This window comes from Dipodomys merriami, unplaced genomic scaffold, assembly GCF_024711535.1.
Source record: "Dipodomys merriami isolate MVZ:Mamm:240054 unplaced genomic scaffold, mDipMer1.0.p SCAF_116, whole genome shotgun sequence".
Taxonomy (NCBI): Eukaryota; Metazoa; Chordata; class Mammalia; order Rodentia; family Heteromyidae; genus Dipodomys; species Dipodomys merriami.
In genome coordinates, this window is record NW_027202449.1 from 3,838,145 (window position 1) to 3,863,104 (window position 24,960).

A 24,960-nucleotide genomic window follows, 5' to 3' on the forward strand; every position below is an offset into this window, starting at 1 on the left:
AATACAGTGGCTCACGCCTGTAATCCTACCTCCTCAGGAAGCTGAGATCTGAGGATCATGGTTCAAAGCCAACCTGAGCAGGAAAATTACCCCCCAAAAAGTCGCAAGTGGTGCTGTGGCTCAAGTGGTAGAACATTAGCAAAAGAAGCTCAGGGACAGTGCCCAGGCCCTGAGTTCAAGCCGCAGGACTGACCAAAAAAAAAAAAAAAGAATAGCCATGTGTCCTTGTTCCCTCTGAACTCATGTGTCTAATTTGCTCAAGAGATAGGAGAATGTGATAGTTGTGTGGGGGAACTAGGGATCAGAAGATCTGGATCAAGCCCTGGCTATACCCTTCCCTGTCTCTTTGAACCTCAATCTCTATATCTGTCCAGTGAGGAGGATCTGCAGGGTGGACTCATAAATTGTAAGTGCCTCACAAATTGTCACATGTATTGAAGATTTTCCTACTGTGTATGAACTCTTGATGATAATCAGCCTGGGCATGCCCTCAGGACAATCCCGGTCCTTTAGCTGAAGACTTCTTGGGCTACGTGGCATTTGATTGTTTTTTGGGGTAGTACTGGGGTTTGCGCTCAGGCTCTCGAGCTTGCAGGCCAGGGCTCTACCAGTTGCGTCACACTCCCAGCCCACCACGTGGCATGCGAGTGAGTCTAATCCATCTGTTCCATCTGCAGCAACACGGGAGCCCCAGCTTTCCCTCTGTGAAATGAGAGTGCTCTCAGTGCTTGGTGCTCGTTCTCGAGACAGGCAGAGGGTTAATGAAATCCTGTATGCATGTTCAACAACAAATGGCTGAGATTCCTTCCCTAGGCTCCTGGCTCCTAGTGTGCTTGAGCACAGCTGAAGTCAGACTGGCCCGTGTTCAAATCCCACCTCTGTACCTACGGGCTGTGTGACCTTGGCAGGATCTCTCACTACCAGCCTTCCCTTGCCAAGACAAGGGTCACACTTCCCCCTCATGGAGAGAATGTACGGGAAGTCCCTGCCCAGCCTCCGCAGAGATTTATGCCAATGCCCCCCCACCCCGCCCGCCATGGAGATGGCAGTGACACCAGTCAGCAGGAAGACAGGCCGGGTGGAAAACCACTCCTTCCCAGCTGAGGGAAGAAGCTGGCAGGCTCCGATTGCAGGCCTGCCTCTGCTGCAGGTGTGGACAACCCCATGGGTGGCTTGGCAGGGCTGCGTCTCCACCCACGGTTCTTGTTAGCTGCCTTGGCATCCCCTGGGCTGCGGGCAGGGTATTTCTGAGGCCAAAGGACAATGTAGAAACCCACAGCATTTCTAGGGGCTTCCATGAGATGTGTACACACTTAGAAGTGAGTTGGTTAGAAGTTTGAAGCCAGCCATTGCATCAGAGTAGGAGAAGTGACACTGAAAAGGGTCTTTGTGCAGAAAAGAATTTAGCCTTGATAAAGACAGGCCTCGCCCGTACTGGGCGTCCCCTCTAATCTTCTGGAGGTCCTACCCAAGAGGCTTTGGTTCACTGGAGGCCTCCGGCCATGTCAGATAGTCCAGCCTCCACTGGGCCTTATGGTGGAGCCATGGGCCACATACATGGTCTCAGCTCAACCTCTGCGGGGGAGGTTGAAGACTGAAGGCCACCCAGGTCCTCACGACCAAGCCTCAGTAAAATCCTTGGATCTGAGGCTCTGGTGGGCATCTTTGGCTAGAAGTCCCTTGTTAGCACTACCTACGATGCCATTCAGAAAAGGGTGGCTAGGCTCCAGGCCTGGTCTCTCCTGGACCCTGCCCTGAGGGCTTCTTCCTTCTGCTGATTTGCATCTGTATCATTCTACTGCAACCAGCCTTTGCCTTCATTGTAGTGGCTTCCCAGGAGTTCTGTGAGTCCTCCCAGCTGTAGAACCTGAGGTGGTACCGCAGACCCTCAGACTTGCTACTGATGTCAGAGTGGTCTTGGAATCTCCTAACGGGCAGCCTTGACTCGGACACACCCGGACTCCATAGCCGGTGCCCCCAGCTGTGCAGTGCCCACCAACAAGGCCCATGTTGGGGGGAGGGGGAGGTCAGGAGCAGGGAGCAGAGTCTTACCGTCATCCTCGTCCTTGGCACCTGGCGTGGGCACAAACAGGGGTTCCGCTGGCCAGCAGCTCTCCTCGCCCCATTTTAAGGAGGACTTTGTGCGAATGTCATATTTTAGTATCTGTGCATCCAGAGAAGAGAAGCATGCGATCACTTGTCTGAGAAAAGGAAGGCATGAAGGCCACAGAGGGGTGAAGATGCCAAACTCAGTCTTTTGATGTCAGCCCCAAATGATATCTGCCTCTGATCAGCTCAGTCACACACAGAACAGCAGTGACTTCCTTCTACTTCCGACACAAAACTACAGAGCTCAGACTGCACACCGAGTTTCAGGAAAAGCCTGAACTCAGCTGCCATTTGCCGCTACACTGCAATGTTTCCTGTTTGAATGACTGTGGTTTTAATACCAGCTATTCAAGCAGAAGACAAAGCCTTTGTTGCTCTACAAAGTGAAAGCCTGCCTGGGGGAGGTGGTTCAGAGGTACAGCCTTCGTCTAGAATGCACCAGGTCCTGGTTTGGTCCCTCAGCACCATTACCAACCCCCCCACAGTGCAAGTCCTCAGGCCTCTCTAAGCTCTCCTGGTCCTTTTCCCTTAGGGTGTAGGATTAGTGGGGAGCGGCTTGGGGTGTGTGCATGCGTAGGTGGGAGCCTTCTACATTTCTGCCTAGTTTGCATTTTTCACATGAGGATTTATTTGAAAATGCAGATGTTAGGGAAAAGCGAGCACTGTAGCGCACCTCACGCCCCACTGAGACATAGCAAGTGTTGACCTGGAGCAGCTTGAAAACCAAGTCCATCCTCTACAGCACACTGCTCCAGAGCATGGTAGTCTCTGGAAGGCAGAACTGGAGTTCCCCATGGCAACTTGTATATCCTTGGTGCCAACTCAGTGTGGCACACAGTTGGTACCCAAGAAATTAATCAGAAATGAAGAAACGCATGCGTGAACTCCAATCAGGTCTTCTCCCTGGGCTTCACCTCCCTCTCTAGATGGCTCACCAGTGTGTCAGATGCACACCCAAATTGCCCTCCTCCTGTGCGCTCCTTTTGGATCAAGGCCACCAGTATCAGAAGGTGAGAATTCAGTTTTTCAGACAGAAAAGATATTGCTGCGGAGTGAGCCATCTATAAGCACAGGGCTTCATACCTTGGTTGGGATTGGACTCCACTGAACCTCAGCAGCATAGATATACCGGTATGGCTTTCCATTGTGAGCATAATTGATCTGAGGGAGCTCCAGGCCTGGAGAGAAATGAGAAAGGATGAAGCCCCATCACCAAGAGGAGAAAGGTTGGGCTGGGAAGGTGGCTCAGTGGTAGGGCGCTTGCCTTGCATGCATGAGGCCCTGGGTTTGATTCCTCAGCACCACATAAGCAAATAGAAAAAAGCCAGATGTGGTGCTGTGGCTCAAGTGGTAGAGCGCTAGCCTTGAGCTGAAGAGCTGAGGGACAGTGCCCAGGCCCAGAGTTCAGGCCCCATGACCAGACACACACACACACACACACACACACACACACACACACACACACACACACACACGTGAGAAAGGTACCTGGCTACACACCTGGTTGGGCCTCCATTACATGGAAATGGGCCCTAGCAGGATCTCCTGACCTTCATTCAGACCCATATTGCATCAAAGGGGGTCAAAGACAGGGGAGGGGACCTCTGATAATGACCTTGGCTCTGTTAGAAGGTTCAGAAGCAAGGTGCCATAGTCCTGGGTTTTTCAGTATATAAACATCTGTAATTATCCCAGATAGAAATCAAACAGAATTGCAAGACTAAAATCAGAGGCTACTGCAATTTTTTAAAAAGCTCTTTTTAAAAAGGAACGTGCACGCACACACACATATGTATGTGGAGATGTGAAACCACAGGAAGGAATATCAATGGGGAGTATGAATGCATCTGATAAATTTTACTATAAGATAGTATTATGGTAAAATAATGCTTACAAAGGATTTTGAAAAAACCTAGGCGAGTGCCAATACCTAAGGTGACATATTAAAAGCTCAGGTTATAATTATCTCCATATTGTTATAAATGGAGAAAAGAGTTCAGCGGCCCTGCTGGACTGAAAACTGCTGCATCGTTTTTATATTATAGAATCTAGGTTTCTTATGATGCAAAACTTGCATTATGCTTGTTACTTTCATCACTGAAAAATGAATGCACTTTTGCATGCAAATATGTTCACATTTGCATATGCCTGTGGTATCTAGGGGAATTTCTGAGTCTGAGTACTGAAGTCAAACTACTTGTCTGTCTCATGACATATTCCAGTAGCCAGAACCAATTCTTGGCAAAGAGACAATGTCCAAGAAAAGAGGTCTCTTCCTAAGAGACCCCAAGGTATAGTGGTTGTTGGGCTCAAGCTAGCGGTGGGGCGGGGGGGAAAGGCAGAAAATAGATGACTGGGACAGGAAGGAGTTCTAGGAGAAACTGGGAACTGGTCCAGGTGAACATCAGGAGGAAGGCAGACTGCTCACACTGAGAGAAGATGCAGGCTAGGGGTGAAGCTCAGTGGTAGAGCACTTCCTCTAACACAGACAGACAGACAGACAGACAGACAGACAGACAGACAGACACACACACACACACACACACACACACACACACACACACACACACACACAGAATGAGAAAGAAGAGGAGTCCATTAGTTTTAAGGCAGGCCTGGAATTGAGATCTATACCTTTACTTCTAAAGACTCACACATACTTGAACCCCTCCCCCCCCCGCCCTGCCCCCACCAGAACTGGTCAGCGGATGAGATGCCACTAACAGAGGTAGATGTTTCCCAGCAAACTCGAGGTTGTCCTGGCAGAGTCCCCAGGACTGGTGTCCTTTGGGACATCAGAGCCTGGCACAGGGCAGCAACATGGTGGATTCTTGGTTTAATCCATACCCTGGGGCATGTGTGATCGAGGAGTGCCCATCTAGCACACATGAGGCCCTGAGTTCAAGTTCCAGCACTGCAAAAGCCAAGCCAAACCAAGCTTCCCATCACCTCTATGAGGCTGTACAGCCACTCAAGCGCATGAACACAAGGCCGGCCTGAGCAAGCAGCAAGTCCCTGTCCAAAGACAAAAGACAAAAGCAATCCACATGTGACTCCCCAGTGAGAAAGCCCTGCGAAGGGCATTCAGTCTACACTGTATTTCTTTTGCGGTTATCAAGACATGGTTTCACTACGTATTCCAGGCTGGCCTAGAACCCAAACTCTTCCTGCTTCAGTGCTAGAATTATAGGTGTACACCACCACGCTGGCTCACTCTGTACTTCTAAAACCCATCTAGCCCAGATTTATTTATTGAGATATATTACTTCATTGTGACATTTCCAAACATGTATATATTCAATCATGTTCTCCTCTCTATTCAATTATTCATGCTTTTTTCTTTTCTTTTCGTCAGTCCTGGGGCTTGAACTCTGGGCCTGGGCGCTGTCCCTCAGCTCTTCAGCTCAAGGCTAGCACTCTACCGCTTGAGCCACAGTGCCACTTCCGGTTTTCTGGTGGTTTATTGGAGATAAGAGTCTGGAGGACTTTCCTGCCAGGCTGGCTTTGAACCATGATCCTCAGATCTCAGCCTCCTGAGTAGCTAGGATGACAGGCATGAGGCTCCCGGCTTCAATTATTCATCCTTATCATTTCCTTTTTGACAGTTTTTATGTTATGCCGGACTATGCTGTGTGGCTGATACGTTGCGCTCAGAAACACAGCCCCCATGGGACAGCAGCGAGGCCTAGGGACATTTCAGCTCCAGTGCAGTGACGCTGGTTCTGGCCCCCACTCAGGACAGGAGGACGGGGTGCTTCCTGAGCACCCTCCAGTGCTCAGGACAGGAAACTATCCGGCCCCAAAGTCTGCAGAGCCCAGGCTGTGCAGTCCCTCCCATGGGCGTAGCTTCTGTTGGGGGGAGGGGCCACTCTGCATGGAAGCCAGCATCCTCCCGCCTCCCCCTGCCCCCCTTTTCCAGTCTGTAGAATAGGGCCAAGGACATTGGGCTAGGTAGAAGCAGAACAGGAGCTGTCACAGCAGTTCACAGCCATTAGCAGATGACATCTGTAAGGGTCATGTGGGCCAAGGAGCAGAGAGATATTAGGAGCTACCAGAGAGAGAGAGGTCCCCAAGTGCTTTTCCTTGGGGTTCCAAGGGCCCCCTGTCCATGCATGGAGGAGGGTTATGGAGAGGCCTTGAGAGGGGTCTCCTTTAAATCCCTTGGGACCTCAGTGAAGGAGAGAGGGCCACTGTACCTTCATAAAGCAATTCAGGCTGGCAGTAGACATGATCGTCTTTTTCCTTCATGGCGGTTGCTCGTGTAGATGTTGCTCTGATTAAATTTGAGCCCACTTCAGCATTCTGCAAAGAATCAGTTTTTTAAAAAAAGAAAGAAAGAAAGGAAAGGAAAACCTTATTTGTAGGAAGCCTTCGCTGCATTTAAGATGCATTAGCAGACATCATCTTGCTTGGCTTTCCATTAGCCAGAGGAAGCAGCTATTTTATTGGTGGTATTCTTATTCTCAGCTAAAGCTACAAGGACTGGCAAATTAAGGTGACTACTGGAAGGTCACATCCTGGTGGGCGGTGGAGCCAGGGCACCTAGACCTGGACTCTTCCTCTGAGCTGCTCTGTCCCTCCCAGGGAAAATGAATGTGCTCAGGAGAGCAAGTTCTCACTTTTTAAACATTGGGTGACTCACCTAGAGAAGCCAGCAGCAGCCATTTAAAAGGTGTTTATAAAGAGTGGACAGTAACATCAGAGATGGTTATGATATAAAACTGAATAAAGCATCAGAATAAATTGTACATGCATCTTAGCTCAACCACATGAACAAAAGAATTACATCGAAAGGAGTCTGGGAGGTATTCACCAACTATTAATGGTACAGGAGGAGGTGAATATGGACCCTTGCATCCTTTTCTGTACTTCTCTCTGTGTTCAGGCTTTTCCCCATGAGCATGTGTGCATAGATATATACACACATATGTACCTATATGTGTATGTGTATATCACTGTTGAAACAAACGTGAGATAAAGCGTATTTGGGAGGAAAAAACAGCTTTCGGGGGCAGACTTTGGCCTTAAGTGTCAATGAGACTTTGCTCTGTTCAGTATCTCACAGTCATGGCTTTTCCCCAAGGGGAGGGGACAGGATGAACTATGTGTTGAACGTGGACTATTTCCTGTCCCACGCCCCCAGTACTAATCACGGGACTTGGAGCAAGTCAGCCTGCTGTAGTTTTGCTTCCTTCCGTGTCTAATGAGGATCGCAATGGTAGGTGCCTCTTCCTGTTACTATGAACATGAAACTCAAACACCCCCAGCAATGTGTTACAGGAGTGCCTGGCTGAGTGTGAGCTGCTAGTGTTGAGAGTGACCTCTTCATTCTCACACAGTACCTCTCTTAGGGCTGGGGGATACCTTCTAGGCCCCACCAGTGACTACAGACAGCTCTGAATCCTGTGTATAAGCACGGAGAGGCACAGTATAGCTTCAATAAGAGACAGCTATGAGATGGCTAACAGACGGGTAGTGCACACAGAACGGAAATGCTGGGAAAGGCCAGGCTTCACATCACTCAGAATAGTAGGAAATTTAAAGCAGAGGAATTGTTTTGGCGTTTATCATCAAATATTTTTGGACCACAATTGGTGGTGGATTGCTGAAACTGTAGAAAGCAAGAGTGGCTAAGATGGGGGGGCATGCCACTATATTAATATTTCTGTCTCATTTAAATTTTTCTCTACTTACCATATTTTCTCAAATGGTTTTTATAGTTAAAACCAACCTCTTTTTTTTTTTTTTTGCCAGTCCTGGGTCTTGAACTCAGGGCCTGGGTGCTGTCCCTGAGCTGCTTTTGCTCAAGGCTAGCGCTCTATCACGTGAGCCACAGCTCCACTTCCAGCTTTTTCTGTGCATGTGGTACTGAGGAACCCAGGGCTTCAAGCATGCTAGGCAAGCATTCTACCACTGAGCCACATTCCCAGCCCCCAAACCAACCTCTTTTAATGATAAAGGATTTGTTTTTCATTTCTTTCTTTCTTTTCTTTTTTTTTTTTGTCAGTCGTGGGGCTTGAACTCTGGGCCTAGGCACTGTCCCTCAGCTCTTTAGCTTAAGGCTAGCGCTCTACCACTTGAGCCATAGCACCACTTCTGGCTTTTTCTGCTTATGTGGTGCTGAAGAATCGAACCCAGGGCCTCATGCATTCAAGGCAAGCACTCTACCACTGAGCCACCTTCCCAGCCCCCAGGATTTGTTTTTTTTCATTAGTGGGGCTTGAACTCGGCCTAAACAGGGTCTTTTCTTGGGGCAGGGTGTGGTGTGTGTGTGTGTGTGTGTGTGTGTGTGTGTGTGTGTGTGTGTGTGTGTGTGTGTGTGTGTGTGTGTGTGTGTGTGTGTGTGTGTGTGTGTGTGTGTGTGTGTGTGTGTGTGTGTGTGTGTGTGTGTGTGTGTGTGTGTGTGGTTGGGGAGGGAAAGTTTACTGCCTCCTGGTGGTTGAACTGGTTCATAGCTCAATTTACAGAAGAGGAAACTGAGGACCAGGGGAATTAAGGCTGGGCTCAGGCCTTTGTATTGCAATTCTGGTGCCCAGAAGCAAGAACATTTTAGACAGAAGGTGAATCAAGGGCAAAGGCCCAAGGTTGGCTTGCTCCCATGCTATAGGTCTCAGCTCATATATCCCTATCCGAATCTACATTTGTCCCAAGCTTTAATCATTCCCCCCTCCTTTTTTAAGGTACAAGACGGGAATTTGAGCTTGGTACACCTACTGCAGCTTTTGCTCATTGGCTAGCACTCTACCAACTGAACTGGGAAACCCCTGATCAGCTCCTTTATGAAGATGTATCTTCCATCTCCTTTCCTCCCTCCCTCCCTCTCTCCCTCTCTCTCCATTTCCTCCCCCCCTTTCTCCTTTCTCTTTTTGTTACTGGTGTTTGAACTCAGGCCCTCCTACTCTCTAGGCAAGCATTTTACCACTTGAGCCATGACCCTAGTCCTTTGGTTTTTAATTATTTTTCTGACAGGGTCTTGGTCCCTGTGCTCTGGGCTGGCTTTGGACCATCCTCCTACTGCATAATCCTCCCATGTATCTGGCATAACAGACACACACCACCATGCCCATCTTGTTCTTTGAGATGGAGGTCTTATGAACTTTTGGCCTAGTCTGGCCTTGAGTCACGATCCTCCTATCACTACCTCCAGAACGATCAGGATTATAGGTGTGAGCCTCTGTGCCTGGCCAGCTGTATCCTTCTTTATGCCTCTCTTCTCCATGAAGGCTGATACCAGAGTGCCCAGCACATTGCACCTAGGGAGTGAGTGTGGGGCCCAGTGAGCGTCCCTTCACTGGCGAAGGGCAGAGTACGTGCTTTGCAGGCTGTCTGTAAGGTTCAATGAAGTAAATGCCTGAATGAAGCAGCCTGGCATCCTGCAGTGTCTTAACAACAGAAACTCTCAGTGCCCTTCCTGCACAGTTGTGGGAGGCCCTTCCCAGAGCCTCCCCAGCACGTGACAGCCACAGGCCCCTGGGCATGTCCCAGCCTCGATTCTCAGGGAGTTGGTCTCCAGATCCACCTTCTAGCTGCAGCCTGAAACTGGTCAGACTGGTTGAAGGATAAACTGAATTTTTCCACACACAGCAGTAATGGACACATTCAGCTGCTTCTGGCAGCCAATGTGCTCAGCTTCGGAGAGAAATCACTGCCTAGCCAGACTGTATCAAGAGCTCTGAGGGGAAGCAGTAAGCTCAGAAATGCGTGTGGAACCTGACTTCATGGCTTTCTGGGTGACTGTGAACAGAGCCCAAGACCTCTGAGTCTGCTTCTCTGTCTGTGGAGTAGGTCACTTCCGCCAGGTCTGAGGATTTGGGTTAGTACCAAATGAAAACATGCTGGTCTAGGGCCTGACACCCGGCAGTGAGTGACTGTCAGAATTCAAATCCTGACTGAAATCCATGAGTAATTGTTTAAAGTTAGGCAAGCTACTTTCTCTCTCACCTTCAGGCGTGGAGGTAGAAAATAGCTCAGAGAATGTCAGGCACAGTGGCTCATGCTTATAATTCTAGCTGCCCAGGAGGCAAAATTTGGAAGGCTTATGGCTAGCGGCCAGTTTGGACAAACGGTCATCAAGACCCCCATCTCAGAAAATAAGCTGGGTGTGTTGGTGCGTGCCTGCCATCCCAGTTAGGCGGGCGGGAGGAGTAGGTAGAGGGATTGAGGCCTGAGGTGGGCTATGCACAAAAAACACAATTCCTTATCTGAAAAATAAAGCAAGAAAGGGCTGAAGACAGGGCTCAAGGGATAGAGTACTTTCCCAGGGAGTGTAAAGTCCTGAGTTTAAACCTTAGTACTGCTGAAACAAAAACAAAAGCAAAAACAGAAACAAACAAGAGAGAGAAAGAAAGAGAAAGAGAGGGAGAGAGAAAAAAGAAAGAGAGAAAGAAAGAAGAGAAAGAAAGAAAGAGGGAGAGAGAGAAAGAAAGAGACTGGGAAAGGAAGGAAGGGAGAAGGGAGGGAGGGAAGGGAGGGAAGGAAGCAAGGAAAAAAGGAAGGAAGGAAAAAGAGAAAGAGAATAAAAAGAACTCGGAGTTGAAATGTGAGTTAGCAAAGCACTTGTCAATTCCTAAAATTTTCAGGACCTAAGTTATAGCACAAAGATGGCAGCAAATTATGACACACATCTCTCTAACTCAGACACTGCTATGTCACCAAATCACACAACCATCCAGTACAGCAACCACGAGCCATGGGTGACTATTTCAACTACCTAAAATAACATGAAGCACAAGGAAGAATTTGATGCCTCAGCTACACCAACCACACCTCAAGCATCCAGAGCCCAGGCAGCTACTGTAACGGACAGAACATTCCAGCAATACAAGGGTTCTAATGCACAGGCTGGCCTGGGAGGAGAAGTGTGAATTGAGAAGTCTAGGACCCCTGGGGGGGTCCCAAGGCCCAGCCTCTGCCACCTGCCCCCCTCATTTCTTATCTGAGCCTCCATCCCTGGCTGCATGGAACCTCCCCAGCCAGCCCGCCCAGCTCGCAGGCACACCAGGGGCAGAGTCTGCCTTAGGGGGGCAGAGGCAGACCTAGAATAGTCTGGGGTCCCAGGTCCTAGCACATGGGTGAGCTGGCAGCGGGGAAACACCCTTTCTGGTGGACACAGCCTGTGGCTCTGTGATCTTTCTCTCTCTCTGAAGCAGGGGCCATGCTGGAGGTAGCTTTGGAAGCTAGCTCAGGGCCTCCAAAGTGACAATCCCAGCGCAGTGGCCTCAGAGGAGGGAGAAGACAGGTATTTATTTAACACAGCGCCTGACACATAATGCGCCATCCATAGATGGCAGCTTTACTTATGATCATGCCTTCATTTGGAGACAAGACCCCAAATGTCCTGACCCAGGAGGTGAAGACATGGACTGTAGTCCCAGCATGCCTCTCTCCACAGTAGCCTCTTACACGCGGACGCTGAACACTCTGCAGGCCACCTTCAAGGCAGCCGTGGTGCCTGTTGGGAGGAGGGCAGGGCAGCGGCCCTGCTGTCTGTACATGCCCACGGTCCTGTCTGCTGCTCCTCCTCCCGGCTGAGCCCTGCCTTAGACACCCATGCCGCCCTACAGAAACTGCCAAGGTGCCAAGGGCCCTGTCACCCCACCTTCCTCTGGCCCCAGCTGGACCAACTGCAGAGGACTGGGGTGGCAGTCAGCAGGGCCCGACTTCTGGGTTTAAGCCTAATCATCTGTCCTCTGGAAATCTCTGCTCACCCTGGACATGGTCCAAATGCAAAAGGCAGCCCTGTGTCCTCCTGGAGACCTTGTTTCATGGTTTCCTTTCATTCATTCATTAATTGTTCATTCATTCCCAGTGTTTGATTGCCTAACTACGACTTCTGCATGCAGGGTGGCCTGATGCTAAAGACAGAGCCTCCTTCACACTGCCTGGAGCTGGGGCTTGAGCAGAAGGAGGGGACTGAGCAAGTCTGGCATGCTGAAGGTGGAGAGGCCATGGTGGGGATGGTGCCACGGAGACACAGGCTTGAGAGGATGAAGAACCGGCTAGGCCCTGAGCTTCTCTTCCCTGGCTGGCTGTTGGACTCTCCCAGGGGCTCGGGGCCCCACATCGGGCCTGGCCACCCCCACCATCAGGTTCCACTGACTTTGGCCTAGGCCTGGGGCTGGGCAGGGGATTCCAGTGTGTATCCAGGGAAAAGATGGGCTATGGCATGGCCTTCCTGCTAGACCTGTGTGTAGGGGGACCTGGAGCCCTCCGATCTGGCTCTGTATGTCTGTGGACACCTGCCTGACTTCCCCATTTCCACATACAAGCAGCTGAATGACTTGAAAGTAAAAGAGACATCTTTAAGGGACAATAAATAGCAATTAACCAGCGTGGCCAGAGCTATCCAAGGTAGGGTTTGCTCTTCTTGGCTCATTTCAAAGCAGCAAGTAGCTACCTGGTGACTTTTAAAATCATACAGGCTAACCTTCTAAGCTTGCTTCTGAGGAAGCAAACCATTTCCTGAGCGTCATGAAAGGTTATAAAATCTCTGGTGTGTGGGCAGCAGGAGGGAGTATGTTCCTCTGTTCCTCTCCGGGCACCGGCCCTAGGATGAGGTCGCCCTTGTGATTCACGCCCTGGGTGCTTCGTGCCACCCTGTTTTTCCCAGAACCCAGAGACAGTCCAGGGCACCGCACCTCAGTGTGTCCTGGGCAAGGGGTACAGAGCCCAGCTCATGGATTAAATAATCCTGGTCACATCCCAAGGGAAAGGAGCCAGCCCCTCCCTCCTTCCCTCCCTCCTTCCTTCTTTTATCCCGCCTTCCTTCCCTCTTCCTCCCCCTCCACCCCTTGTCTCAGTACTGCTTTTCCTGGGCCTGGCTTCTGTCCTGTAGTTGTTTTTTGTTTGTTTGTTTGTTTTTTGCTCAAGGCTGGCACTCATTCTAGCACTTGAGCCAGTGCTCCCCTTGCTTTTTAGTGACTAATTGGAGATAAAAAGTTTCATGAACTTTCCTGCTCAGGCTGGCTTTGAACCAGGATCCTCAGATCTCAGTCTCCTGAGTAGTTAGGAGCCAGGAGTGAGCCTATGTACTCAGCACTACTCTCTTTAGGCCAAGCAGAGAGTTTCAGGTACCCAACACCTCTAACACTGATACTTTACAAATGTTTTCTCTTTTTTTTAAAAGAAGATTGTTCATTTATGTGTAACCTACACGGGCATGGACCTTGCTATGGAGCCCATTTCTTGCCCCAGTCTACTAAGTGTTGGGGTAACAGGTATGTGCCATTATGGCTTGGCTCCTTTCTTTTTTAAAAATGGGGTTCTGGGGAATCGAGCCCAGGGACTATGCATGTCAAGCATGCTTTCTACTGCGGAGTCGCACTTCAGCCCCCTCAGGCTTGCCTTTCCAGAGTGGACCTTGCACGTGGTGGCCCAGACGGGAGCTGTGCACCTTGGCTCGGCCTCTGCTCTATCTGTACATTTACCTTTGTAGGGAGCGGGGCTTGTTTGTGTGGCTATGACACTTTTACACAAGGTAATAAAGAGTAGGTTGAAGAACACAAACAGGAAAGACTGTATGGATGTTAAGCCGAGATAATACTACATAGAGTAAACTCAGTGCAGGGTGATGCAAATGACCAGAGCTGGACTAGAAGCAGGGCTCGGGTGGTAGAGTGCTTGCCTAGTAAACTGGAGACTCTAAGTCCAGTCCCCAGTATCATAAAATGAAAAGAAAACTCCAAATGTCCAGAACTGGAGAAATGCTGGAGAGAGGAGGGGCCATGATTTTGGAGGCAGACAAACTTGGATGACATATCCTGGTTTCTGTATTTCTTGATGGGGTACGGCTGAATGCCTGCACCACAGAGCCCTGGCTACTGGGGGGTTGGCCCCCAGGCCTCCAGAGCCCTGCCCCTAGTCATGGTGGCCCCTCTGGAGCTCCTTCCACGACTTGGGCCTGCAAGGGTGGATCAAAGCTTGAAAACTAACTGGTGACCTCTGGCACGTATCTTCACCTCTCCGAACCTCAATTTTTTTCCCATGTAAAATGAGGGCTGATGTGGGGATCTCTTCCTTAGGTTGTTTAGATCATTAGGTGACATAAGGAAAATTAAATGCTTAGCAAAGTACCTGGCATATAGTCCGTATTTAGTAGATGTAAGCCCGCATATCTAAATTGAATTCAATTTGGGTTCAATTAAGGTCAATTAAGTCATGAAGTCACTGAGTTCTGCAGCCAGAAGCCAGTCTCCGTATGCTCAGAGCGTGACAGCCTCGCCCTAATGGAGGGCGACTTTGACACTAGTGGGCACATCTAGGGTGAGAAGGGAGGGCATAAGACCAGGGAGTTGAGTGAGTGGAGGGAGTAAATCCTTGCCAGAGATTTTGCAGGGAATACGTAAAGCGATATTATCAGAGAATATTTACTATTAGGAGAGACATTTGGATATATAAATACCATAGGTGCAAAAACCAGTATGTATGAACATCTAAGCCATAGAAGGGAATGAAGTATGGATGCGCACCATAATGTAGGGGATCTGAGGAGGAAGAAGTCACACAAGAGGCCACACACTGTGTGACTCCACTCCTGTGAGAACTGGGACTGTGGCAGGGGTCACAGGTCAGGAGCCCCACCTGCTCTTGGGAGCTGATGGTCAAGGGGTGGGCACTTTTTTGGGGGGTAATGGAAAATATTCTAAAATCTATTGTGATGATGGAGGCACAATTCTGTGGACCTGCAGATGTGAAGCCAGCCTGGAGGGGGTAAAAAAAAAATCTGTGAGGCTCCATCTCCATCTCCAATTAACTAGCAAAATCTGGAAAGGAGGCATGGCTCAAGTGGTAGAGAGCAAAGAAGCTGAATGAGACAGAGGCCCTGAGTTCAAGGCCCAGTACCAACCTCCCCAGCCCAGCCAAAAAAAGGCCACTGAATTAAACACTCTAGGTAAACAAATTCTATATTATGTGAATCCTATCTCAATAAAGCTGTTAATATTATGCATAGCATGACTAAAATTAAGACATGCATGTATATATAACATTATCTATATGTAATGTATATAATATGTATATATGAAGGGAGAGAGATTGAAAAAGAACTATCTAGCAGGTGATGCAAATCTACCCACCATGATCATCTGGGCTTTAAAAAAACAACAACAACCCTATGTTTTCTAAACTTGCTGCACAAATATAGACCACTTTTGGACCATGAAAAAAATAATATAAAAAACCCCGATAGTTCAGGGCACAAAGGCCCCAAATAGACAAAGTTCATTTTGAATTTCAGTGTCCCTCAGCCAAGTGTGACATGAGTGCCCACCCAGGCTCCGGTGTTAGCTTTGAAGGTGTTACCTTGTCCACGTGCAGGGGCACGGCAAACCTCCGGAGGGTGGGCACCGAGGTAAGCCTGGAGTTCTCCTCAAAGTCCTGGTTCAGGTTGGCCAAGTAGAAGAGCTGGTAGAGGCTGCTGTCTTGGTAGGCGATGACATCAAACAAGATGCAGCCGTCCTCCTCATAGGCGTTGACGTGGTGGAAGACCACCATGGGGTCTGTGTAGAACTTGGTGGGCACAGGCCTTCTGGTCCTCTGGTCAACGATGTGGATGTAAGTCTGGAAGAAGACACTGGTGGTCAGCTCTCCCTTTGATACCCAGCATGATGGCATGGAGACCAACAGCACCCATCCCTCACCAGCACTAGCTCATGACCCTGGAGCCTCGCTTCTCCATTCGGACCTCAGCTGCCTCCCAAAGTGCCAGACAGGCAAAGGCGTCCAGCAGAAGGGAGCCGTTTATGGCTGCATTTCTGTGATGGCATCCTTGGATGGAAGGAGGGATGCTCGGCCCCGGGGCCTCCAGGCAGTCTTCACAGAGGATGCACTGCCCCTCAGTCCATGGAGTGGGACTCTCAGGAGGTAGTGACACCCTGCTCCCTGCCAATTGTCACGTTGGGGAGAATTTGGAGCCCCAAATGCTTTGCCCTCTGGGTCTTGTCTCCTCACCACCAGAGCAAGGCCGGCTTCACAGCCGCCCTGCTAATCTGCAAGGGCTGCTCTAGCTAGGCATGGCATCTGCCCCGCAGGCCTCGGGATGGCCTTGCTGGATGTCCCCAGGCCACATAGCCCCCTGGGTGGGGGGTGCCCAAGGCTCACTATTCCCAGGACTGTCAGCATCCAATGACTTATTGAGGGGGGGTGGCGGGGAGTAAAGGTTCCGCCCTCCAGTCTTCATCCTAAACCACTACAAAGGACCAGCCCTGCTTTGGAACTTTCTGGAAGGCTTTCAGGGAGACTGTTCTGTACCTAGTTCTCACTCTGCTGCCATGCGACTGCCTTCTGGGGAGTGTCCGGCAGCTAGCCCCACTCAGTCCTGCCAGGCCTCACCTTGTCCTCCCTGTGGAAGGTCATACAGGAAGCCCAGCTCACTCCCCGCATGTATGCCGTTGCCATCTTGAGAATGTCCAACTTGAAAGGTTGCTCCAGAAACACCACATAGTTGTCAGTGAGGCCGAAGCTGTGGTAGTAGCTGGGGGAGAGGAGCGAGCGGGAGGGGATGGAGCAGAACACCACTGTGTGCTTCAAGGGGCTCGTCCCCTTCTTCTGGTCCTCCTCTGGAGAAAAGCAAACCTTAGGGATCCAGCAGGCACTAACCAGTAGGGGCTCTAGGACCACAGTGCTGTCACCCGCAAACTGTCTTGCTAAAAAGAACCTCTGAGTTAGAGCCACCCAAGAGACCAGGTAGATGGAGAGCCTCCTGCTCAGCCGTGCCCTGGGTGAGCCTGGTTCTCCACTCAGGCAGACTGAGTCCAGGGTCCTCATCGCAGCCTGTGGGCTAAATCAAGCCCCTCCCCACTTTTGCAAAGACAAGTTCCTCAGGAACCTGGGCCATGCTCTGCATTGTCTATGGCTGCTTTTGCCTTCCAGTACAGTGACCCAGGTGAACCTCTGTGGCAAACACCGGATGGTTCTCAAAGCCTTAAATAGGTATTTGGTCCTTTGACAGAAAAAGCTGACTGTGTGAAGGAACATCCGAGGAACGTGCTGGGATGGGGCCTGGGAACTTGCATTTCTGCCAAGCTCCCAGGGCTCCACTGATTGGCTTACATTCTGGTATTTTGCAGGGAACCTGCATTCAGTATGTATTTTTCTTAGCACTGCCCATTATAAATACCCAGGAAGGGACTTCCTTCCTGTGTGACCTATACTGTGACAATCAAGCTTGGGCTGTAAGGTGCCCATTTCAGATGGGAAACTGAGGTGTAATAGTTTACCACAGGGGCCAAAGACACAGGGTTAAGCCAAGAAAATGTAGCCTCTTAGTGTTGCTTTCCTCCTCTATTACTAGGGAACCTAACACTCAGAGTGAGGGCAGGGAAGAGGAAGAAACAGAATACTTTCATCCTAACTGTGGTCCCGGTACCTCACCTGGCACCCAGGGTGATTGGTGTGATTTGGGTTTTCTCAATCCTCTGTAAGAATGAATCATCCCTGGCCAAAAGGCCTCCCTCCCCACCCAGGCCTGAGGCTGGTTTCCAATGAGTTACCTGCTAAGGTCCCCACCTCTCTTCTGCCACCTGTGCACACTGTAAACAGCTGGCTGGCTGGTGGGAGGGATGCTGTGGGGTTGAGGGCTCATTCTTTTCTTCACAAAGCCAATGGAGCCCAAGCAAAGAGATGAAAAGCACCCTGGCCTGGGAGGTAGGAAATGGAACATAGATACCTGGAAGCCACCAGCAGGGGGCAGGAGGTCAAAGGGCAGCTGCTGGCAGAAGCTAGGGGGTTCCTGTGAGCTTCATGTCCCCTAATCTCCTGAGCCTCATAGTGACGTGACGTGGCGAACACAAATGCCTAGAAGATGCCCAGTCTGACACTCTAGGATTCTGGGATGGACCCATAATCTTTATTGACTTAATTAATGTGAGTTTCGTGTAACAATATACTCATTGTACCTTCTGACCTTGGGGACTCATATCTCCCAACAGAGCCTGGCAGTGTGCTCAGGAGGTTCTACAGGACTGGGGGGAGAGGGAAGATCGGGAGGGACCAGTGGTATCACAGATGGAAACTAGTTTCCCAAACCAGAGGGTCAGGTTAAAGCACCCTCAGAGTCCTGCATGGCTGTCCACAGAGGCCTCTTCTCCTGGGTGTGGGGTGCAGTTCCTAGGAGGGTCCTGGACAAACACAAGCCAAGAGCCTCACCCTCTTCCCCCTCAAGAACATGCAATCATACTTCTTGGCCTGGGCTTTGCTCCAAGATCCCAGCCCTAAGTGGAGAAGGCCAGAAAGCTCAGAGAACAGGGTAGGGATCTGGAGTCTATCTCAGCAGGCCTGTTCCCTGAAGGACCTTGGCGCCTGGCTGAGGGCTGAGTGAAAGTAGACAGCATAACCCTGGCATTCAGAGGTTTGTCAGAAGACTGACAAACTGGCTAAATTAATGCAATAATGAACTGGAGCCTAGGCAAAAGATAAATGGAAAAATAGATAGATTGGGATGACTGTATGGATGAGTGGTGGGTGGGTGGATGGATGGATGGGTAGATAGGTGGATGAATGGATGGGTAGATGGATGGATGGATGCATGGACAGGTGGATGGACAGGTGGATGAATGGATAGGTGGATGGATGGATGGATAGGTGGGTAGGTGGATAGATGAATATGTGGACAGATAGATGAATAATGAATTAAGAAACTGGAGTCTAAAGAATAAGGAAAGGAATCCCAGAAATCTCCTTTCTCCTTTAGGGAAAACTGAGATTTCCAACAGTCAACTGGGGGAAGTTTCACACTATCACCAACAAAAATCAGGCCTGTGCAGCACCCTGGCTAACTGTGCTTAGATTCCTCCAAGTGACCTACCTGGCACGGAGGCAGGGATCTTAAATATCACGTATTTTGTCTTCCCCTTGTCCACAATGGATGTGCCCATGTTGAGAACATTTCCAGCCTCATCATAATGTGGGTGTGCTGTTGCCAGATTTATAGCTACATATTTACGGTAATCAACCTGCAAAATATGATATGACCTGGTCTTCAAAAGGGGAAGAGTGGAAACCCTGTACACACCTCATTGAATCTAGGTTCTGAGACATGATGGGTATTTTCACACATCTCCTAATGGGGGAATAAGACAGGATTTCCCTTTAAAGAGACTGTCTACTCTTGTGACTGAATGTGACCTCACACTGGGATAGGCTAGCCTAATTCTATAGGGGCCAGGTTTCAGGAGAGCTTGTTGTGAGTCTGCGTCCACCTGTTCATGGCATCCCTTCTCCTCCTGCATCCTGACCTTGTAGGTGTCCTCAGCATGAAGGCAGAATGGAGGCCTTACCACAATCATCTGGGCAGAGAGCTTCTGCAGGGTGTCCTGACCAAGTCATTTAGATTCCCCCTTTTATATTCTACAGAGGCACAGATATCCAGGTCTCTCTCCTAGTACGGTTCTGGGAATAGGAGGGGCTACAAAGCCATTGGGTCAAAGCCAAACTCCACTAACGAGCTGAACAATGACCCCTGCTCTGAACAGGCCAGTCATAGAATGAGGAAGCCAGCTGTGCACTTCCTATACCAGGAGAGCTCAGACACCAGTCAAGCTGGGCAGGGCTTTAGCTTCATCCTGCCCTGCCCAGTACTTCCTCGTTTGTGGAAAGTGTGCCCGTCCTGCTAGGCTGAAATGGAGCTGGGCATGATTTCCAAGCTGAGGGAGCTGGGCATGATTTCCAGGCTGAGAAAAGCAGGTGTTCACATGTCTGGGAAGATGCCACAGCTTTGAATGGCAGCTGGAGAAAACAGAGTCTACGGATTTTTTTTTTTACCGGAATGTTGACTTGGTTCTTCTATGTTTACTTCTGTGCCCTAGTTCTCGGCCTAATGCCTCCCTCTGCAGGTTGGTATAGGTAGAGCCCCCTTGGGCCTAAGAACTATGGGCAATGAGGAGGAGGAGTTGAACTATCTCCCCCAAAAGACAGGTTGAAGTCCTTACCCCTGGCACTTGCAAATGTGACCTTATCTGGGGATAGCAATGCTATTCAAGTGGTAGATATCATCCAGTTAGGTTGGGGTCATACTGCAGGAGGTCGGTTGGAATACGATGGTTTGTGTGTTGATAAAAAGTGAGAATTTGAACATAAGAATCACATGACACAGAATGGCATATGACGATGGAGGCAGAGATTGGAGGAGTTCGTCTACAAGGTGGAGATCACTAAGGATTGTTGGCAGCCTAGAAGCTGGAAGAGAATGTTCCTCCTTTAGAACCTTCAAGGACAGGTTGGCTCCTGCTAACACTGATTTTAGACCTCTGGGCTCCATGACTGTGTTACAGGAGATTTCTGCTACTTCATGCCATCATTAGACATATGTGTCTCATGATGGAGATAGGGACTAAGACACGTGTTGTATTGACATTATGGAATGGATTTATATGTCTGTCGCCAGTTATACAACCTAATGGTACTGCCAGGGTTTATGCATTTCACCATTGACTGAAACACAGTTATTGTGGCACATGGTTGTGCCACAAGGATGGGAATGATACAATGATACAAGCCCTGGGGAGCTGAAAATTTCCTGCAAGGTGCTGACCTACAGCAGCCCATGCCCTCAAGTGGGGTCCATCCAGTGAGAACCCGATGGGTCAGGAAGGGATGCCAGCTACAGGCTTGCCAATACCTTTTCCAGGGTCTCCAGAGTCTGTGGGTTGATTTTCCTGATGTAGTTGGTCTCTGTGGTGGCATAGAAATCTTTCCCACACTTCATGATGTTGATCAGGCAGTTGTCTGTGAAATCAGGGATGGTGTGGGACAAGTAGGAGAAGGCTCTGGGGAGAAAAGCAGGTTATGTCTAATCAAGATGGAAAGTTCTGCCCTACTTGACTTTAGTCTTCTAGTTATTCAAACACTTTGCTTCAACTACTAGACAAAAAAAAAAAGTACCCGGCCTCAGGTAATACCATATGGAGTGTTGTGAAGGATTGGTAGGGCAACATGGCCCACAACAGGTCCCTTCTGGGCTCTCGAAACTCCAAAGGTCTTCAACACCAGACCCAGTGGTTGCTGGTGGGTTATTTCTGAGAAATTCACAAAGCTCCTCGGATATCATACAGGGATCCGTAATGGCTCCCTAAACCTAGCAAAATGGCTAGTCTCAGCTTTGGTAGGGACACAAATTCACACTGATTCCCTCAAATTTATCCAGGAAGTGATGACTTAATAACTTATCATGCATTTGCTCAGAAGGCAAACTCAAAGCAAGCATGAAAACACAAAGAGGGTTAACTGGGACAAATGTCAAATACTGAATCCAGAGGTTGAGTAGTGCTCCCCCTGCTGACAGAGGGTGTAACCGCAAGAATGCTCTTGCAGGTTGTGGCTTTAAATTCCTTCCCTCCCCCTGCCTTTTCTTGCTGGCCCCTCCCCTGCTCCAACCCATGGGCTAGGGTGAGGTGCCAGGGAGAAATGATGTCAGCTCTAGAAAAGCAGAGGCAATCTATCACTGAACCCTTTCATAATTCCTCCATGTCTGGAGTATCAAAAAGGAGATAGCAGGGTGGGGTGGTACATGCCTGTAACCCCCAGCTGTGGGTCAGACCACCAGAGGCAAAAAGAACCAGGCCTATCGGAAAAGAAGGAGCAAGCAAAAGAGACTAGGGGTGTGGCTCCAGACTAGGGGTGAAGCTGCCTAGCAAGCAAGAGGCTCTGAGTTAAAAGCCCTAATGTCAATAAGAGACAGAGAGATGGAGACAGAGAAAGACAGAGACAGAGACAGAGAGACAGAAACAGGGACAGAGAGAGACCCTTGGCAAAATACCCAATGACCTAACTTCCTCCCTTAAGCCCCACCTCCTAAAAGTCCTGCCAGCCCTGGCAGGAAAGTCCATAAGACTATCTCCAATTAACCAGCAAGAAGCCAAAAGTGAAGCTGTGGCTCAAGTGGTAGAGCACCAGCCTTTAGTGAAAAAGCCAAAGAAAAGTGCCCAGACCCTGAGTTCAAGCTTTAGAATGGATTAAAAAAAATTTCTGCCTTTTAAACACAGACTATAGCATATCACATGCTCTTTCTAGGCCTCGCTTTTTTCTTCCTTCATACTTAACTTTGAAATCTTAAGCCAGGTGATGGTGGCTCACACCTGTAATCCTAGCTACTCAGGAGGCTGAGATCTGAGGATCATGGTTAAAAGCCAGCCTGGGCAGGAAAATCTGTGAGACTCTTATCTCCAATTAGCCACCAGAAAACTGGAAGTGGCGCCTATGGCTCAAGTAGTAGAGCGCTCTCCTTGAGCTAAAGAGCTGAGGGACAGCGCCCAGGCCCAGAGTTCAAGACCCACAACCGAACAAAAAAAAAAAAAAGAAAAAAGAAAAAAAAAAGAAATCTTTCCTTACAACATGTAGAAAGCCTTGTCACTCCTTTTCTTTCTCTTTCTCTTTTCTTTCTTTCTTTCTTTCTTTCTTTCTTTCTTTCTTTCTTTCTTTCTTTCTTTCTTTCTTTCTTCCTTCCTTCCTTCCTTCTTTCCTTCCTTCCTTCTTTCCTTTTTTTCTTTCCTTCCTTCTCCTTCCTTTCTTTCTTTCTTTCCTCCTTTCCTTCTTTCCTTCTCTCCTTCCTTCCTTTTTCCTCCTCCTTCCTTCCTTTTTCCTCTTTCCTTCTCTCCTTCCTTCCTTTTTCCTCCTCCTTCCTTCCTTCCTTCCTTTTTTTGTGGTACTAGGGAAGGGCTTAGGGCCTTATACTTGCTTCCAGGCCAGCTCTGTCTCATTGCTTTTTTACTTCAGCACCACATTTTCTTGTTTAGTTTACTGCTGTTCATTTCATCATTTCTCTGTGGATGGATAGTTGGGTTGTGTTCAGTTTCTTGTTCTGACAAATGATGCAGCCATGAATAACTTTGTGCATTTGTCATTTCAGACATGAGTAAGTATATCTCTAGACAGAAGGAAATGTACATTTGTAATTTAGACAGATAATTCCAAACTGCTCCCTGGCCAGGAGAGTGTCTAATAACTTGTCAAATGCTCTTTGCCTTTCAAGAGATCAGTGAACAAGAATTATGTAATGTCTATGGGCAAAGGCCTGTCGTATAGAGTTTTTTGCTTATGTGATGCTGAAGAATTGAACCCAGGGCCTCAGGCATGCAAGGCAAGCACTCTACCACTGAGCCACCTTCCCAGCCCCTCGTATAGAGTTTTTATATACCCTAAAGAGAATTGTCAGAGGAACTACTGATGGCTTGTGGCCATCAAGGATGTTACAACGCATGCAATGTGGTCAGGTTCTGGATGGGAAGTTACTTGGCAAAGATGTTTTTGCAGGGGTCTGGGTAGGCCATCGTTCCAAACTCCGACACCACGATCCTGTTGGCCTCGATATTGGCATTGTAGGTGTCACTTCTTAGGTATTTGCTCCTGTAATAAACTTCACCTGAAGGAGGAGAGTCAGGTTAGTCCCAGGCCGGCACCTTTCCCAGGCTTACTATCCATGACAGCATGGGAAGGTTTTCACTGGGGACCACAACAGGGTGCTGTCATGAGAGCAGCTGTTTCAAGGAGTGCAGGGAGACTGATTTCACACGCATCTCCTCACTGGAGCTCCATTTCCACGGGAGGGTTCTGAGGCTCAGCAACATTCGGTCACTTGGCCCAGCATTGCCAGGCCATTGGCCACCCATCCCGCCATGTGTCCCTCTGGAGCAGGTACAGGCTTGGAAGCCTTTCCCTGGTAACCTGTAGCATCTCATCTCTTTTTAAACTGCCACTGCAGCCCCAACTTCCTGTTGAGGAAACTGAGGCTCAGGGAGATGAAGAGATGGGCCTAGGGGCAGAGGACCTAGGATCACGAGTTTGATGCCAGCCTGGGCTACGTGGTGAGATGCTGTCTCACAAATAAATCAATAATTAAAACAAAGAGGCCCTCGGGTAACTCCAGTGGAAAATTTCCACTTCAGACCAAACTAGGGAAGATTTTTAAGGCAAAACAAAAGCAAAAAAGTAGGGGGGAAAAAAGCAGCTTGTAGCTTCCAGCAGAGACCAGTAGAAACGAGTACTTTAGAAGACAGAGAGATTATTGATCCCAGCCATCTCAGCAGGAGTTAAATACTGTGTGTGTGTGCACAGATATGTGTGTGTTTGTGTACGCGCATGAGTGCACGTTCCTCTTCTGCCCTGAAAAAATATCAAACTTGACCTGGTTGATTCTGAGCAGGAGTGGTCTGTTTACTATGTTCCTGCAGAAGGAATTCGGCTAATTAGATGCTCTGGAAAACTGGGGGTGTGGGTGGGGGTGGGGCTTGGTGACTCCTTCGGCAGTGACAGGCTTGAGCAGTTCCAGACACATTTTTCTAGGCTTCTCTGCTCCTGCTTCCGCAGCTGCCTGTGTATGGGAAACTGGCTGACTGGGCTGAGAGTTTACATTTCAAGTGGAAAGAATTCAGCCTTTCACACTAAGTATCCCCTTCTCTCCTAGCCCTCATGCTCAAGCATCTTAGCAAAGGCTAAGGGATCGCTGGAGAATGACCAAAGGACAGGCTGGCCTCTGCTCCTGTGTGGCTCAGGACTGAGGCCTCAGGTTCTCTGCCCCAAGGACTTTCCCGGACTGTGCAGAATTTCAGCAGCCTTCGAGTGTAGACTGTGTACCAGTGAACCAGACACCCAGTACCCTCTCATCTCTTTTCACTACCACTACAACCTCCAACTTCCAGTTGGGGACACTGTGGTTCAGTGAGATGAAGAGATTGGTCTAGGAGCACAGGTCTCTCGTTCCATGATGAAGATAAAATTGGATCAGGGTCCCTCCTTCTGGAACCTCCCATCACATGGGAGAGGACCAGCCAACTGACCCATGCTGTGCAGAGCAAGCATGTACCACAGAACCCTGCCTCGTTCAGGAAAGTCAGCGTTCTACTTGCTCATGCCTGTAGTCCC

The 24,960-nt window shown here is 49.2% G+C and overlaps 1 protein-coding gene across 1 annotated transcript in view; it reads right to left on the reverse strand.

Moving 5' to 3' along the window:
- The window catches only part of LOC138822881 (beta,beta-carotene 15,15'-dioxygenase), a 30,136-nt gene that overhangs the window by 1,215 nt on the left and 3,961 nt on the right, over window positions 1-24,960 (reverse strand). Inside the window, exons 3-10 of the mRNA XM_070015858.1 lie at window positions 23,332-23,461; window positions 20,723-20,870; window positions 18,911-19,058; window positions 16,438-16,664; window positions 15,409-15,666; window positions 6,306-6,411; window positions 3,193-3,287; window positions 2,053-2,164 (exon numbers count right to left, since the gene is read on the reverse strand). Of these exons, the coding sequence (XP_069871959.1) occupies window positions 2,053-2,164; window positions 3,193-3,287; window positions 6,306-6,411; window positions 15,409-15,666; window positions 16,438-16,664; window positions 18,911-19,058; window positions 20,723-20,870; window positions 23,332-23,461 (1,224 nt within the window). The remainder of the gene's footprint in view (window positions 1-2,052; window positions 2,165-3,192; window positions 3,288-6,305; window positions 6,412-15,408; window positions 15,667-16,437; window positions 16,665-18,910; window positions 19,059-20,722; window positions 20,871-23,331; window positions 23,462-24,960) is intronic.